The sequence below is a fragment of the Cervus canadensis genome, chromosome 6 (assembly GCF_019320065.1).
Source record: "Cervus canadensis isolate Bull #8, Minnesota chromosome 6, ASM1932006v1, whole genome shotgun sequence".
Lineage (NCBI taxonomy): Eukaryota > Metazoa > Chordata > Mammalia > Artiodactyla > Cervidae > Cervus > Cervus canadensis.
Window position 1 is genome coordinate 56,223,954 of NC_057391.1, and position 17,229 is coordinate 56,241,182.

The 17,229-nt window shown below is 40.2% G+C and overlaps 1 protein-coding gene across 5 annotated transcripts in view; it reads left to right on the top strand.

The window, feature by feature from the left end:
• ATP8B4 (ATPase phospholipid transporting 8B4 (putative)) overlaps positions 1 to 17,229 on the top strand; it is a 264,538-nt gene that overhangs the window by 227,972 nt on the left and 19,337 nt on the right. For all 5 annotated transcript variants that reach the window (XM_043472025.1, XM_043472023.1, XM_043472022.1 and 2 more), the window contains exons 24-26: positions 4,351 to 4,434; positions 10,231 to 10,476; positions 15,164 to 15,302. In XM_043472025.1, the coding sequence (XP_043327960.1) occupies positions 4,351 to 4,434; positions 10,231 to 10,476; positions 15,164 to 15,302 (469 nt within the window). The remainder of the gene's footprint in view (positions 1 to 4,350; positions 4,435 to 10,230; positions 10,477 to 15,163; positions 15,303 to 17,229) is intronic.

Consider the following 17,229-nt stretch of genomic DNA (forward strand, 5'->3'; position numbering starts at 1 on the left):
CTCTGGAGGAAAAAAAAATCATCCTAGGCCTTAAAGTGGTTCTTAAATTCTCATCCTCTCCCTTATCTTGATAGGTATTCCCCATTCATTAGTTCATTAAGGCTTTGATGAAGATACTTTTTTCTTACCCTTAGTTTTTGTTGTTGTTGTCTTCAGTGGGGAATTTGGTATTAATCAATTGTTATTGATGACACATATCTCTGTCACATATAGGGTTTCCCAGGTGGCTCAGTTGTAAAGAATCTGCCTGCAATGTAGGAGATGCAGGAGACGCCAGTTCAATCCCTGAGCCAGAAAGATCCCCTGGAGAAGGAAAGGGCAACCCATTGCAGTATTCTTGCCTGGAGAATTCCAATGGACAGAGGAGCCTGGAGGGCTACAGTCCATGAGTTCACAAAGAGTGGGACACGACTGAGCATGCATACGTGCATCTTCAGTGGGGAATTTGGTATTAATCAGTTGTTATTGATGGCACATGCTCCTGTCTTATATGAGTACCATAAATCCAGGCTTCTTTCAGATACCTCTGCTAGAATATCCTGGGGTTACCAGGGAATGCTGACAAGCTTTTCTGGTCTATTCTTATGGTTGCCTGACACTCCAGGCAATTGCCCTGCCCTTCTGCAGGTTCTCTCTTGCCACACGGAGTCTCAGATCCTCTAGAATCTGTGCTGTTTGTACTACTTTGCTCCCAGCATAAACATAGGCTGAGGTATGCTAGAGTTAGCCCATACTGGTCCCTAAGAACTGCTTGTTAAATGTGAGCCAGTGGTTAAACACAGTTGTTAATGAAAATTAAATTCTATAAACTTATAATTTAAATAAACTATATGGAAAACAAAGTTCATAACTACTCCAAACTCATCACTTTAAAAACAATTTTTATTTAATTGGAGGACAATTACGTTACAATATTGTGAGTATTTTTTGCCATATATCAGTATGAATTGGCCACAGGTATACATGTGTCCCCTCCATCCTGAAGCCCCCTTCCACCCTGTCCCCATCCCATCGCTCTAGGTTGTCACAGAGTCATGGCTTTGGATGCCCTGCTTCATGCATCAAACTCCCACCGGTTATATATTTTTACATATGGTAATATATATGTTTCAATGCTATTCTCTCAAATCATCCCACCCTCTCCTCCCACTGAGTCACTTTTAAATGAGTTTACCATCTTTTGCTGATTACGCTCTTGAGGTTCATTGTATCTGTTGGATTGATGTGGTTTAAATACTATACAGTGGTGTGCTATGGCACATCTCTTCTTAACTCAGTGATATGACTGCTTGAACAGCCAATGGAGAATATTTACATCATGGAAACTGGTAAATGTTACAACTCAGGCTTTTTCTTTCTTTTTTTAAGAGCTAGTTGTTTACACTATGTATGACAAAACCCACTGAAATGTTGTGAAGTAATTAGCCTCCAACTAATAAAAAAATTTAAAAAAAAAAAAAAAAAAAAGAGCTAGTTGTTAAACACCTAGCATATCACTGGACATAAGGCCCCATTTCAGATCCTGACAGCAGAGTTCAGACAATTTAATAAGCCTCAAAGTGGCGCTAGTGGTAAAGAATCCATCTGCCAAAGCAGCAGATGTAAGAGATGCAGGTTTGATCCCTGGGTTTGGAAGATCCCCTGGTGGAGGGCATGGCAACCCACTCCAGTATTCTTGCCTGGAGAATCCCCATGGGCAGAGGAGCCTGGTGGGCTACTGTCCATAGGGTAGCAAAAAGTTGGACACAACTGAAATGACCTAGCATGCATGCACAGATAACAAAAGAGAACTTAAAAACTGGTTACTAGAAATGGTTATTCTGAGTCACAAGCATAAACCTCTTGGTGGTCCCTAATGTTGCCCCTTTGCCTAAATCCTGTCTCAACTGTTTATTGGTAGTAGAATTCAACTTTCCTGCCTTGTGTTTGGCATACCCTTAAAGAGAATGACATTGAGCAGGTCTTTCCTATGTAGATTCCAGGCCTCAACTCTCTGAGATATTCAGAGAATAAAGCAAATTCCTTCCTTCTCTCATCTACCCCACACCTCCTTTTTTCTGTTCTCATTTTTTTTTCTTTTTTTTGCCCTAAGAATGAACTCTCCTTGAATTGATTGACATGTCCATGCTCCTTACTTCTTACCAAGGGACTAACCTTGCTCAGAATACAATAATCAGCATTTTTCACAGTGTCTGGTTTATTCAGTGTTGCATTAAACCACCTGTGGAGCTTCAACAGAAATTTCACATTGAGATTTGGCCTTTGACGACTGGCTTCCACTTCTTTCCTTGAGCAAGTATACACCCATCTCAAGAACAAACAGCAATGCAAAGACATATAATAGTCCAAATCCAGATTTAGCAATAAAGCCACCAAAATATTTTTTTCTTCTATATAATCTACATGTACAGGACATGATTTGAAAGATTGCCTTACCTATATAACTATGTAGAACCTACCTTTAGCTTCTCTGCCTGGAACATTTGCATTTAAGATTCCTGTTGCTTTCAGAATTTCCCTAAGAAGAATGTGTGCTTCAGAAAATATTCAGAATCCAGCACTTCTTTCCACTGATCATCTGATCCAGTCATCTTCATCTCTCATCTGGAGCACTGCACTAGCCTCCTAATTGGTTTCCCAACTTCCACAATTGTACCTCTTTTGTCTATTCTCAGCACAGAATGCAGAGAATCAGGTTAAAGTAAAAATCATGATGTTCCTTTGCTCAAAATCCTCTAATGTTGTCATATTTTATTTAGGGAACAATCCATAGTTACCTCTATAGGATCCTCCTGTAATTATTTCTTTGAAATTCATGATACTCCCTGTAGGTTGCTTTGCTCCAGCCAAATGGGCTGTCTTGCTGTCCTCTGAACATGCCAGATGCTTTCTTGCCTCACAGATTTTTCATGTGATCTACTTGCCATATGAAATGTTCATGTCCCAGAAAGCTGCATATTTTGATCCTTAATTTTATTCAGATTTTTTTTCTCAAATGTTACTTCTTAGTGATACCTTCTCCAATCACCTTACAGCCCTTCCATATTTCCTACCCTCTTTCTACCCTAGTATTTGTTACTTTCTTACTCACTCATTTACTCATCAACTATATATCTTGTTTATTATATAAAATCTTTTTTGTTGTTTGTTTCCTCGGCACCATTACAGTGAAAATTTCATGAGGAATTTTTATCTGATTGTATCATGTTAAATTATCATTGCTGAGAACCTGGTACCTGGCACATAGTGGTTTCTTAATAAATACTGAATGAATGAATGATACAGTGGTAGAACAGACATTGATTAGGGGCTGGAGACCTATGTTTTGTTTTTAAAATATTTATTTATTTTGCTGCATCAAGTCTTAGTTGTGTCATGTGGGATCTTTCATCATGATGCATGGACTCTCTGGGTGTGGCTCGAAGGCTCTAGAGGGCACAGGCTTCAGTAGTTGCATCACATGGGCTCAACTGGTTGTGGCACACAGGCTTCAGAGCATGTGGGCTCAGTGGTTGTGGAGTGTGGCATGTGGAATCTTAGTTCCCTGACCAGGGATCGAATCTGCATCCCCTGCATTGCAAGGCAGATTGTTAATCACTGGAACACCAGGGAAGTCTATAGAGCTGGAGACCTATGTTTTAATCTTTCCCTTTGCCTGTGATAAGGTCTATAATACTTTCTCCATTCTGTTTCTACATTTCTATGTACTTATTAATACAAAGGAGATATAAGGACTATTTCACATGCCTCACTTTTAGTGAGGTTCATGCAAGGAAACTGTTGTCTATAGGTGTGAGGGGTATTTTTATTGTCTGATTTATATCCAGTGTAGCAAGCAGCTAGCTCCATGCCCACCTTGCTTTAAACCACTCACAAGAAAAAGTTCTCCATGTGAACAAAGGATGGGGCTGACAGGTTCATTTCTCTATCTCCCTCTGAAGATGTTCATGGATCCTTTGCTATTGCTTAGCAGTTCAGGTAATTGGACTTATTAGAAGACATTGAAAACCTAAAGGATGAAATAACCCACCAGAGGGGCCAGAGCTCGTGTGCATCCAGCACTGTGTGAGGTGTTCTACATGTCTGATGTCCTTCTCCCCAACTGAAATTCTATAAGGAAAGTATGATTTCATTTTAGAGATTAAGAAATTGAAGTTTAGCGAGATCTAGTGTCCCATAAGCAGCAAAGCTGATAAGAGACTGAGCCTGGGGAGAACTCAGGTCTGTCTGACTCTAACATCAAACTCCCATCCACTTTAGGAAATTGAGATAGTTAGTCCAAGAGCCTACAAGTGAATATTCTCACACCTATGTATGCTGTTTCTCACTGATGTGTTAATTTTGTTTCAGACTGTCTACGACCAGTGGTTCATTACCCTTTTTAACATTGTCTACACATCGCTGCCTGTTTTAGCCATGGGGATTTTTGACCAGGTATGTGTTTTCCTCTGTCTTTGTAACTTACTTTGCTCTGTTGATGCCTTTTAGTTGCTTTTAGCTTCTAAGTAGAAGCTTTTGAACTGTGGTGTTGGAGAAGACTCTTGAGAGTCCCTTGGACAGCAAGGAGATCCAACCAGTCCATCTTAAAGGAAATCAGTCCTGAATATTCATTGGAAGGACTCATGCTGAAGCTGAAATGCCAATTCTTTGGCCACCTAATGTGAAGAACTGACTCATTTGAAAAGACCCTGATGCTGGGAAAAATGGAAAGCGGGAGGAGAAGGGGACAACAGAGAATGAGATGGTTGGATGGCATCACCGACTCAATGGACATGAGTTTGAGTAAACTCCGGGAGTTGGTGATGGACAGGGAGGCGTGGCATGCTGCAGTCCATGGGGTTGCAAAGAGCTGGACACGACTGAGTGACTGAACTGAACTGAGAAGATCCAAATCATGGAAAAAGTCCTAAGAATGGAGTCGATACCTTAATAGGTATCACATGGATTAAAAACCCTTCCAACTCCCCAAAAAGATCTCTGATCAGAGCTTGATTACTATCCTCTTAAAGACTCACACCCTACATTGTTTTCTCTAAAGGCTCTGAGAGGTCCTACAAGAAATAGTCTCTTTAATTACACTGTAGCCCAGAATTTCCCAAACTCATAGGACTGTACGTTTACTTACTTATTTTTCATGTAGAACTGACCAATATGCCTCAGAACTAGTCTCTCTAGTTTACACACTGGGGAATCCTGTATTAGCCTCTGAGAGTGCAGAGAACCATGTGAGGTTACATAGAAGATCATGGAGCTGGGCTGGAGTGCAGAGAGCTAGCATCTGCGGTGAAACTGCCCACACGACTCAGAACAGAAACTCCAGGCCAGAGGAGCGCCCTGCCAATGGAGAGGGAGACACAGAGCCCCAGAGCCATGGAGAGAGAAAGGGCGTAGTTTTCTTTAGTTTAGCTCAATGTGCTTGGGGGAAGGGGAGGGAGGGAATCAATTATAAAATGGTAGGTCCTTGGCACACTCAAAGCCTTGGAGGGTACTTCCTGGATGGGGGAAAAGTCTGGCTGCCCATGGGGAAGTGAAAGACTAGCCAGAGGAGTTTCCATGGCACAGTTAGAGTGTATTATTTAAAAAAATTTTTTGAAGTATTTTTAAGGAGACCAGATTTTCTCCAGGCTGTTGTTAGATCCATTTGCTAGGCCTCATTTTCTGGCCCAAAGCCATCTATTGCAAAATATAAATCTTAACTTTATGAGCTCATTCTGCTCTCCCATTCTGAAGCTTTGTAGTCAGTTGTAAGCCTCACTTCTTGTATGTAAAAAAGGAAGATTGTGAACAACTCATTTTGTGAAATTCTACAAAAAGCAATGAACTCTTGAAGACTTTGGTTATAAAGGATTAAGCTCATTCATTTCCAAGTGCCCATGTTTACAAGTGTTCCTTTTCTTGGTGCTTTGTAGCTGCCCAGAATGTGGAATAAAATATTAAAAATAAAACACTTTCTGGGAAAAGATGGTTATTGTGCAATATGAAAAAAATAGAAGGGGAGAGTTCAAGATGGCGATAAAGGAAGATCCTGAACTCACCTCTTCCTGCAGACACAGTCTACAACTACACAAGGAAAAATTTTCTCTTAAACAACCCTAAAGGCTGTCTGAGTGAAGACTATACACTGAGCAAACAAGAAGAAAACCATATTCTTGGAAGCGAGTTGGAGAGGCTGGGACACAATCTTACCATAAACCCTACCCCCACCCTCAGCATGGCAGTCTTCAACCAGGAAAAAACTCAAAGCCTGAAGTTCTTCCCTTAGGAGTGAAGGGAACCCCTTCATTGAGCACCTTAACTTTTAAAACCCACAGCTGAGAGATAAGCCCCCCCAACCAATGGGGCTTCTGTTGCAAGGCCCACAAGACTGAAACAATCTAAGAAATAGTTCTGAATGGCCCATGTGCTCAGACTCACTTGCTCCTGGGCCCAGTGCAGACACAGCAGATCATGCCAGTCACAGAGGCTCACCTGCTTATATTAAAGTGTCGGCCTGGGGGCAGGCATCCAATTGAACACACACGTCTTGGAGTCTGCTGGAACACACTCCAGGGACAGAGGGTCGGTGTCATCCTTGCATGCTCCCTTTGCCAGACTTCAGAGCACCAGTATCTCCTGAACATGTGCTGGTACATGTTTCTGGTACCCCTATTTTTGTGGCTGCCACCCAGGGGACACCTCTTGGCTGCCTAACTCCAGAAGCCAGAGAAACTTGCATTCCTGGTCCCATCAGTTCAGTTCAGTCACTCAGTCATGTCTGAATCTTTGCGACCCCATGGACTGCAGCACATCAGGCTCCCCTGTCCTTCATCAACTCCCGGAGATTGCTCAAACTCATCCCAGTTGAGTCGGTGATGCCATCCAACCATCTCATCCTCTGCCATCCCCTTCTCCCCCTGCCCTCAATCTTTCCCAGCATCAGGGTCTTTTCAAGTGAGTCAGTTTTTTGCATCAGGTAGCCAAAGTATTGGAGCTTCAGCTTTAGCATCAGTCCTTCCAATGAATATTCAGAGTTTATTTCCTTTAGGATTGACTGGTTTGATCTCCTTGCAGTCCAAGGGACTCTCAAGAGTCTTCTCCAACACCACAGTTCAAAAGCATCAATTCTTCGGCACTTAGCCTTCTTTATGGTCCAGCTCTCAGATCCATACATGGTTACTGGAAAAACCATAGCTTTGGCTAGACGGACTTTATCGGCAAAGTAATGTCTCTGCTTTTCAATATGCTGTCTAGGTTGGTCATAGCTTTTCTTCCAGGGAGCCCATGAGACTATAGTAATCAGCCTGACCCAGAAAGGAGCTCATACTCCTGTTGGTATCCTTATTTTTATGACTGTTGCCAGGGAACACTTCTAATGTGTGTGCAGACACACACACACATGTATATAAAATAACATACATTATTACATGCATATATAGAATAATATATAGAATACAAGGAATATATATAGAATATATATTCTAATATATGTATATTCTATATCTCTATATATTCTAATATATGTAGAATACTCCCTCCAAAAGCAACAGAATGCAAATTCTTCTGAAGTGCACAAGAAACATTTTAAAGGACAGATCATTTATTAAGCTACAAAAAGTCTTAATACATTTTACAGATTGAAATTATATCAAGTGTCTTTTCTAACCACAGTGGTATAAAACTAGATATTAATTACATGAATAAAGCTGGAAAATTCACTTATATGTGCAGATTAAGCAGCATGCTCCTGAACAACAATGGGTTAAAGAAGAAATCAGAGAAGAAATTTTAAAATACTTTGAGACAAATTAAAATGGGAATATAAAATATCAAAATTTGTGGGATAGAGTAAAAGCAGTTCCAAGAGGGAAGTTCATAGTAATAAATGCCAACCTCAAGAAACATGAAAAAACTCAAACAACCTGCCTTTACACCTCAAGAAACTAGAAAAAGCACAAAGCCCAAAGGTGGTAGAAGGAAGGGAAAAACAACAATTAGAGCAAAAATAAATGAAATAGAGACTAAGAAAGTGATAGAGAAGATCCATGAAACTAAGAGCTGATTCCTTGAAAAGATAAAATCAACAAACCTTTAGGTAGACTCACCTAGAAGAGAGAAGACTCAAAATCAGAAATAGTAGAGATTACAACTGACCACAAAAATACAAGGATCATAAGAGACTAATGAACAGCAACAAATTGGACAATTTAAAGAAATGAATAAATTTCTAGAAACATACATCCTACTAAGGCTGAATTATGTTTAAGCAGAAAATCTGAACAGACTGGAAAACAGTATAGAAATCCTGCAAAAAATTAAAAATAGAGCTATCAAGTGATTCAGCAATTCCACCTCTGGGTATTTATCCAAAGGAAGCCAAAACATTAATTTGAAAAGATATATACAGTCCTGTATTCATTGCAGCATTATTGATAACAAATAAGATATGGAAATAACCTAAGAGCTAAAAGATATAGATGAAAAATATACAGTTGACCCTTGAAACAACACAAAAGTTAGGGGTCCCCCTCACCTTGGCCCATACCCCCACACAGTCCAAAATTCTCCTGTAACTGTAGAGTGGTAACTCCATATCCACGGTTCTGCATCTGAGATTTCAACTAAGAGTGGATCAGGTAGTACATATTTATTGAAAAATTCTGTGTGTAGGTGAACCTACTCACTTCAAACCCATGTTGTTCAAGGGTCAACTGTATACACAATAAGGCCCCTTATTGCTATCAAGTTGAGTGTCTACCCCTCCCCTTTTCTGCTTTGTCTACTCTGACCCTTAAAATGATCTTCTGATCATGGGATGCTATGCTGGAATGCCTCAGTGACCATCTATGACTCTGCTTATTTTATAAGGAGGAAACTAAAACTCAGAAGCTAAGATCATTCTCCTAAAGTCATACAGTCAAATAAGTGACAGACCTCAACCTAGCACCAGGCCACTTGACTCTGAGACTGTAACACTATTGTTACTATTACTGTCATTATCTTGTTATTATTTATAGAAGCATCTTGTTTTTAAATTATATGAACTGTGGCAAGAACTCTGTTGAATACATACCCATTTCATCATGACAGTGATCCTATGAGGGAGATAATGTTGTTTGCACTTCTGAAGATGAGGAACCTGAGGCTCAGACAGGTTAAGTGATGGGTCTAAGACTACACAGCTGCTAAGCAGCAGAGCTGGGATTTGAACTCAGGATTGTCTGGCTTTGAAGCCGGTTGTGGTGTTTGGCTATGGTGCTCACAGTGTGGTCACCAGCATTGCTTTGGAGCTTGTTGGAAAGGCAGTCTCCGGCCTCACCCTAAACCTGCTGAAGTGCAATCTATTCCCAGGTTATTAGTGTGCACATTAAGTTTGAGAAACACAGCTTTAGCTTCTCCCAGGACCTGGCTGGGCCCAAACATGATGCCTTCTCATTCTGTCTAAATTCTTTAACCTGAGCACCTGGTAGCTGCCTATGGAGTCTTCCCTGGGTAGAACTCTCACTTCTGCAGGCTCAGCTCCCTTCCACCTGGAATCCACATTCTGTTCCCTCTTTCCCTGTTCCTTTCCTCCTGCGCACACTCCCCCCACCAAAGTTGGGAACTCAGGTGGGCCTTTTCTGACTCAGGCTGTCTGCTGGCATCCCCTGTCACTGCCTTGGCAGTTAACCCCGGGACCCACTGGCTGCACTGGATGTACTAGAATTCTGGGAACATGAGTGCAGTTTCAGGAGAATAGAAAAGAAACTTCAATTTGAAGCCAAATATGCACATGCAATCACGTTCTGGTTCTGTTATAAAAGCTGTGTGGCCTCTCATCAATCTCTCTTGGAGACTCAGGTTCCTCCTATATAAAGTAGGGATAATTTTAATATCCTTTGGGTTACTATGAGAGTGAAAACAAAGTAATGAGTAGTGCATATTAGGGCATGCTTAGATAGTGCATGCGTGCCCAGTCGTGTCCAGCTCTTTGCGATCCTATGGGCTGTAGCCTGTCTGGCTCCTCTGTCCATGGGGTTTTCCAGGCAAGGATACTGGAGTGGGTTGCCATTTTCTCCTCCAGGGGACCTTCTTGACCTAGGGATTGAACCCTCATCTCCTGCGTCTCCTGCATTGGCAGGTGGATTCTTTACCACTGAGCCACCTGGGAAGGCCATGCTTAGATATGCACGTGCTATTTCTAGAGACAGGAAATTCGGAGTTTCTCTAACTTCTCCTCGAGCCTCCTCCACTAAAGTATCTCTCTGTTGACAGGATGTTAGTGACCAGAATAGCATGGATTATCCCCAGCTCTACAAACCTGGGCAGCTGAATCTACTTTTTAACAAGCATGAATTTTTCATCTGTATGGCACATGGAATCTATACCTCATTAGCCCTTTTCTTCATCCCCTACGGGGCCTTTTACAACATGGCTGGAGATGACGGACAGCACACTGCGGACTACCAGTCCTTTGCGGTGACCATGGCCACGTCTTTGGTCATTGTGGTCAGCGTGCAGGTAACCCTACTGGTGAAAATATCTTAACTGGATGGCTTTACAGCTTGTAAAATTCTGCTTCATTTGTTGGCAGTAATCTTAGTAGGATCCTCAACCATTTTGGCACCAGGGACTGGTTTCATGGAAGACAATTTTTCCACGGGCCAGGGTGGTGGGGGGATGGTTTCAGAAATGCATTATATTTATTGTGCATTTATTTCTTGTATTATTACAACAACCACAGATCGTCAGGCATTAGATCCTGCAGGCTGGGGACCCCTATAATACTGGGATTTTCTTTTTAACTACACATTCTAAGATGAAACAGGAGGTTTTAATAAATCCCCAGATGTAGGAGATTAGCATTTTGTGTCTATAACCTCCATGTTAGTAGAAACCTCACAATGAATCGGGCACTTCTTGGGACTGAACACTGTACGTAAAGAGAACTGATATACTACTTTCTCCCTGTGTTTCCTTCTTGGGAGGAAAAGTTTCTAATGGTAATGATAATAGAAACTTTCCCATGATTTCTGTAAGAGTTAAATAACTTCTAGGTTTTTAAAATTTATTTCACTCAGAGGATAATTACTTTGCAATGTAGTGATGGTTTTTGCCATATATCAACATGAATCAGTCATAGGTATACACATGCCCCCCCCATCCTGAACTGCATCCCCCCTCCCTCCCCACCCTACCCCTCTAGGTTGTCCCAGAGCACCAGCTTTGGGTGCCCTGCTTCATGCATCTAGTTTTATAGTGAGATGTAATGTTTATTTGGCAGTACACTTCTGTATTCAAGAGGTTGAATGTTAGGTGTGTGGCACATTTGAATCTCAAGTTCATATAAGCTTTTCTGGTAGGAATAATTTTTTTAAATTTATTTTATTGAATTACAATATTATACTAATTTCTACTATACAGCAAAGTAATTCAGTTTTATATATATTCTTTTTCATATTCTTTTCCATTATGGTTTATCACAGGATACTGAATATATTATACCTTCCTGTGCTATGCAGTAGGACCTTGTCATTTATCTATTCTGTATCTTGTAGTTTGCATCTGATAATCCCAAATCCTAATCTATCCCTCTTCTAAACCCCCTCCACCTTGGCAGTCACAACTCTGATCTCTATGTCTGTGAGTCTCTTTCTGTTTCATAAATTACTTCATTTGTATTATATTTATTTTCCACATAAAAGTGATATCATTTGGTATTTGTTTTTCTCTAACTTACTTCACTTAGCATGACGATCTCTAGGTCCATCCATGTTGCTGCAAATGGCATGATTTCATCCTTTTTATGGCTGAGTAGTCTTCCAGTGTGTGTCTGCATGTGTGTGTGTGCATGCCACATCTTCTTTATTCATTTATCTGTCAGTGAACACTCCGGTTGCTTCCATGTCTTGATTATTGTAAACAGTGCTGCTATGAACACTGAGGAATCTGTATCTTTTTGAATTACAGTTTTGTCCAGATACATGCTCAGGAGTGGGAGTGCTGAATCACATGGCAACTTTACTTTTAGTTTTTTGAGGAACCTCCATATTGCTTTGCATAATGCCTACACCAACTTACATTCCCATCTGGTAGGAATGATTTTTGATGATCCATTGATCATCATTGGACATCTTGAGTTGGTTTTTTATTTCTTTTTTAATGCAAATGGTGGACAATACTATTAGATATTGAGTTAGAGTTCACAAAAGCTTTCTAATCCATTAAAATCTGTACCTCTGGATGGATACAAGAAGCAGTGTGACCTCTGTTCTTTGCCTTTGTGTGCATTGTAAGGGGGAAAGTATCAATCAAGGGCTAACTTTTTACAGAGTTTGAATTGTCTTTGGTCAGTCCTTTTTCTATCCTATAAATAATCTCTTTTACAAATCTTAGCTACTTATATCAACAAAAGATCTCGTTAAACCCCAGACTTTCTCTTCATGACTCAATATTTATTAGACTGAATGAGTCAAATGTAAACATACTGCTTTTAAATGACATCTCTGCCGTTCCTTGGTCCATCTAAGTGAGTATCATTAAGTTCATACCAAAGCCATCTAACACTTGACATCTTGGGAGTTCAAAATTCAGAGTCAGATAGCATCCAAAATCAGAACCAGATTTCTCCACTCAGAGGAGTTCTGTTTGTCTGTTTCACAACTACATAAAGCATATTGATGCTTTGTGAACCCTCCATGGCTAGGTCCCCTGTGTTCAATTCTGTAGCAGAGGAGGAAACAACAGAGTGAACTGGAAGTATCTGACATTGCTAACGCATCCACCATGAAATCGTGGCTTCAATCAGAAACTGCTGTCTTTAGTACCACAGAGTACATTTCAGGAATTTTGTGAATAAGCTCATTTTGAGAGTGGCATTAACATGTTTTCCTCTCTAAGCATGAGTAATTTCTGCAGAAGGAGTACATAGATGTTACTCTTTTGAGTTCAAATCTTTATCTTCACAGTTAAATCATATATTGGATGGGCATAAGACTCTTGAATCAGAGTGTTTTAGGAATTCTGTAAATGATTTTCCACTACATCTCTGTTTCAGTGTAACAGCTTGATATTAAGCTGATTCTCTTTCCTTTGTAAATAGTATCTTTTCTCCCTAGAGGCTATGTTTTTTTATCCTTGGACTTCACAAATGTTACCAGAATGTAACTTCATTCATTGATTTGCCTATAATTTAGAGTACCCTCCCAATCTGAAAATCTTTGCTGCTATCACAGAGCAGTGTTCTTCGTCATTTCTTTGATTGCTACTTTTTCTTTTTCTAGGATGCCATTATTTGAATGTTGGGCCCATGGATTGGACACCTATGGATTTACCATCCATGTCTCATATCGTTTTTGCACATGGTTCCCATTTCTTAGAGTTTTTGCCCTGTTATGAGATGTTTCCATTTGTTTTTTCAGAATATTCAGTTCTAATCAGTGACTATTCTTATTTGGTTTCTCTATTGAATTTTTAAATTCAGAAATAACACTTTTTTTCTTCCAGAATTTTTTTTTCTATGATCTAATTGCTTCTCCTTAAGAGTTCTCATTACTTTTTAAAATTATTGGTATAGTGCTTGTCTGTCTTCTTCATTGTAGGAACTACTTTTATTTTTTTTTTCCCTCAGTCGAGTCCTCTTAAATTGGTTGTGATTTTTCTTTGCCTACTCATACCTACACAGGTCAAACTATTGGTGTCTTTTAATGGTGATGAACTAACAGATGGTGAAAGTTAGAGCTAGGGATTTTGGTCAGCTATCTTGAGGAATGAGCAGGGAAACCAGCAAGTCTTTCTTTGCTGAGGTACGTAAGGCAGGGCTTTCTTTCTGTTCTCAGGCTTCTTGAGGAAAGAAAAGGCTGTCCTTTTGGCACCCCTGCAGTTTCATCAAGGCAGCTAACATTCTTTTTATGGGGCATCATTTTTAAGGACAGTAACTTCGTGTGGGAAGGGAAAGTATGTCTCTATATGCAGAAGAGTCTATTTACTGTGTAGCTAGAGCCCCCTTGGGCAGGCAGGAAACCTGTGGTCTTCCTGAGACTCTGCTAGAAATCTAAATTTTCATTTGGACCATTTGGAACCTCTGAGATGCAAATAAGGTGCTAGAACCTACTTTTAAAAAAATTGGAAAAACTGGAGTAAAACTGCTTTACAATGTTGCATTACTTTCTTCTGTACAAGAATGTAAATCAGCTATATGTATGCACATACCCCTTCCCTCCTGAGCCTCCCTCCCACCTTGCAAGGTCATCGTAGAACCGAGCCGACTGAGCTCCCTGTGCTATGCTGCAGGTTCCCACTAGCTAGCTGTTTCACCCACGGTGTAGTGTTATATCAGTTACTCTGAATTCACCCCACCTGCATCCGCGTGTACATTGTGTCTGCATTTCTGTCCCTGTCCTGCATCAGTACCATTTTTCTAGATCCCACGTATATAAGCTAATACATGGTATTTGTTTTTCTGACTCACATCACTCTGTGTGGAAGACTTTAGGTTCATCCACATCACTACAAATGACCCAGTTTCACAGAACCTACGTTGTTTTCCTCTGAGAACTGAAGTGTTCATATTCACCAGTGGCTTCCTTAGTTTCCCCCTATCAGATCACTCTTTTTCAGCTGTGCTGTCATAACAAGTTATTGGATGGGAGAAGGGCTTCTGAACATGCTCCTAGATCACCATGAAGCCCAACTTCTGATGCCAAAAGTGGATTAAGGATTTTTGTTATTATTTGAATAATTTAACAGAAATGGTAATCAAAATGAATTAGAATATTGATATAAAACAGACTATACCTGTGTCAAAATCGTCAAATGAAAATCTATGTACAGATCTTAAAATGTTGCACTTTCTCACTATGAAAAAGTTTTCCAATAGACAAATTTAGAGAGCAATTTGGAAAGTAGCATTGAAATTAGAAGCCACTCTGCTTCTTTCTCATTTAAAGTTTATCATTTTATTTCCTGATTTTCACTCAATATTGTTAGATATAATGGCTGGCAGATACAAGTCCTGAGGTCAGTTTTCTGCCAGAAATGTCACATCAGTCTCCTGTGTTGTCCAGAAAGTGGTAGGGCCTGTGGTTGGCTGGTAACTAGACAGGTACAATTGTCTTTTCACAGAAGTGTCCTGAGGAGACGTTACTCAGTAAAATGATGCTCTTTTCATCCTCAACAATCTCCCCTTTGCATTTGACTTTATTTACAGATAGCCTTGGATACCAGCTATTGGACTGTCATTAACCATGTCTTCATCTGGGGCAGCATAGCCACTTATTTCTCCATTTTGTTTACAATGCACAGTAATGGCATCTTTGGCCTCTTCCCAAACCAGTTTCCATTTGTTGGTAAGTGAGTCATATTATTTGCTGGGGCATAGTGTCAAGATGTCATTTGTCTTTGTAATGTATCTTCATTTTGGTGGGACTAGGAATGACCAGTAATTCTGTCTCTAGGAATTGACTGAATCAGACAGCTGGAGGTTTACATTTTCCTAACAGTGCAGATGCAGCAGACTGTCCCTTTTCAAATTAGAGGCATAGCACATATTTATTAGAGCTGCCTGAAAACCATGAAGTTCAGGTATATGATAGAGGGGAGAAAAGAAATGCTAGGCTCTCCCTTTTATGCCACATTATAACCAGCATTTATGCCAAAGTTCACCTGTGGAACTTTTCACTTAGAAAAGAAGTGTATAATTTGTGTGTGTGTTAAGTGGGCTTCCCTGGTGCCTCAGAGGGTAAAGCGTCTGCCTGCGATGCAGGAGACCCAGGTTTGACCCCTGGGTCGGGAAGCTCCCCTGGAGAAGGAAGTGGCAACCTACTCCAGTACTCTTGTCTAGAGAATCCCATGGACAGAGGAGCCTGGCGGGTTACAGAGCTGGACAGACTGAGCAGCTGACACTTTTTTTTACTACTAGTGTCACCTGGGAAGCCCAGTGTGTAATTTAGTCTTTTAAAATTTCTGGGCAGTAGGCTGTAAGTGGCACAGACAGCCAGTGTTCTCTGCCAACGTATAAGATGTGTGACCTTAGGCAACCTTCTTTTCCTTTTTATACCTTCTAAACTTGGGGATATTCATAGTTCCAACTTTTATAGGGAATTTGTGACGGTTAAATGAGATAATGCATGTAAAATGCTTAGCATGCAGCTTGGTACATAGTACTTTATCAATAAATGTTAACCATGATAATGATGATTAAAGCAAATGTGACTTGATTACTGGTTGGGGGACATTGCAAGTGATTTGAACAGCAGATGAGTAGCAAAAGGCCTCCTAAAATCCCTTGAGCCCCTGATATTCTGATTCCACCAAGAGTATACATCTGGCCTACCTTTGGAGTATACTGTCATTGCCCCCCAAATTTCAAAATGATTCCCAGCAAAGGCCACTGAGTTTTACACAGTGGGGCTATTAATAGACTTTGTAAAGAAGTTTTAAAATCTCTAGTGTGTGTGAAATAAGCTGGTAACAAAGATGTTTCTGAGTTCATCCTGGGAATGTGGAAAAGAGATGCACAGTGACAACCTTCTTGAGTTCGATTAGGTAAGGCTGAGATCTGCATCTATTAGTTGGGAAACTGAGTCTAGAAAAACAATTATTAGAAGACTGATTCATAGAGAAAGCAAAATAAGAGCAACTATCGGGTTATACATTTCCAAGATTGTAATTGTAATTGAGATTAATTCCATTAAGATTATAGTTCCATTTAAGTGCATATATACATTTAAGAGTATTATATTCAATTTTTGTCTTGCTCTGTGTACCTGGAAATATATAAATTGCACCACTCTTACTTAATATAAACTGTTAATCCTTTGCCCACCAAAAGGTTCCAACCATGTAGAAACATGATGGTTGTGAATAAGAATAAGCATATTAGGGGGAAAAAAGAGACATTTAAGTTTTTCCTTTTCTGTTCTCTTTGGTGCCAAATCTGAAAGTTCAGTGTGTTGACCAGAAGACTTCCAGTCCTAAGAGAGTGTTCGCACATGCATAATGAGACTGGAATGCCTCAACTGGAGAAAGTAGTCTGTGTGGTGACCACTCTCTCCAGCTAAGCACATACCATTCCAGGAATTAATTACTGAGTTCCAATGAGACTTTTTAAAAGTTAGATCAACACTGAGGTTTAAGAAATTTTTTTTCTTAGTAGCCAGCAGCAAACAGGAGTGTGGTTTTAAAGTGATGGGTTTTTTTTTGCCCCAGCCATGGCTGTGGGTACTGAGCTTCAAGAAGCTCAAAGAGTCATTTAATTTATGGAGTTGTTCATTT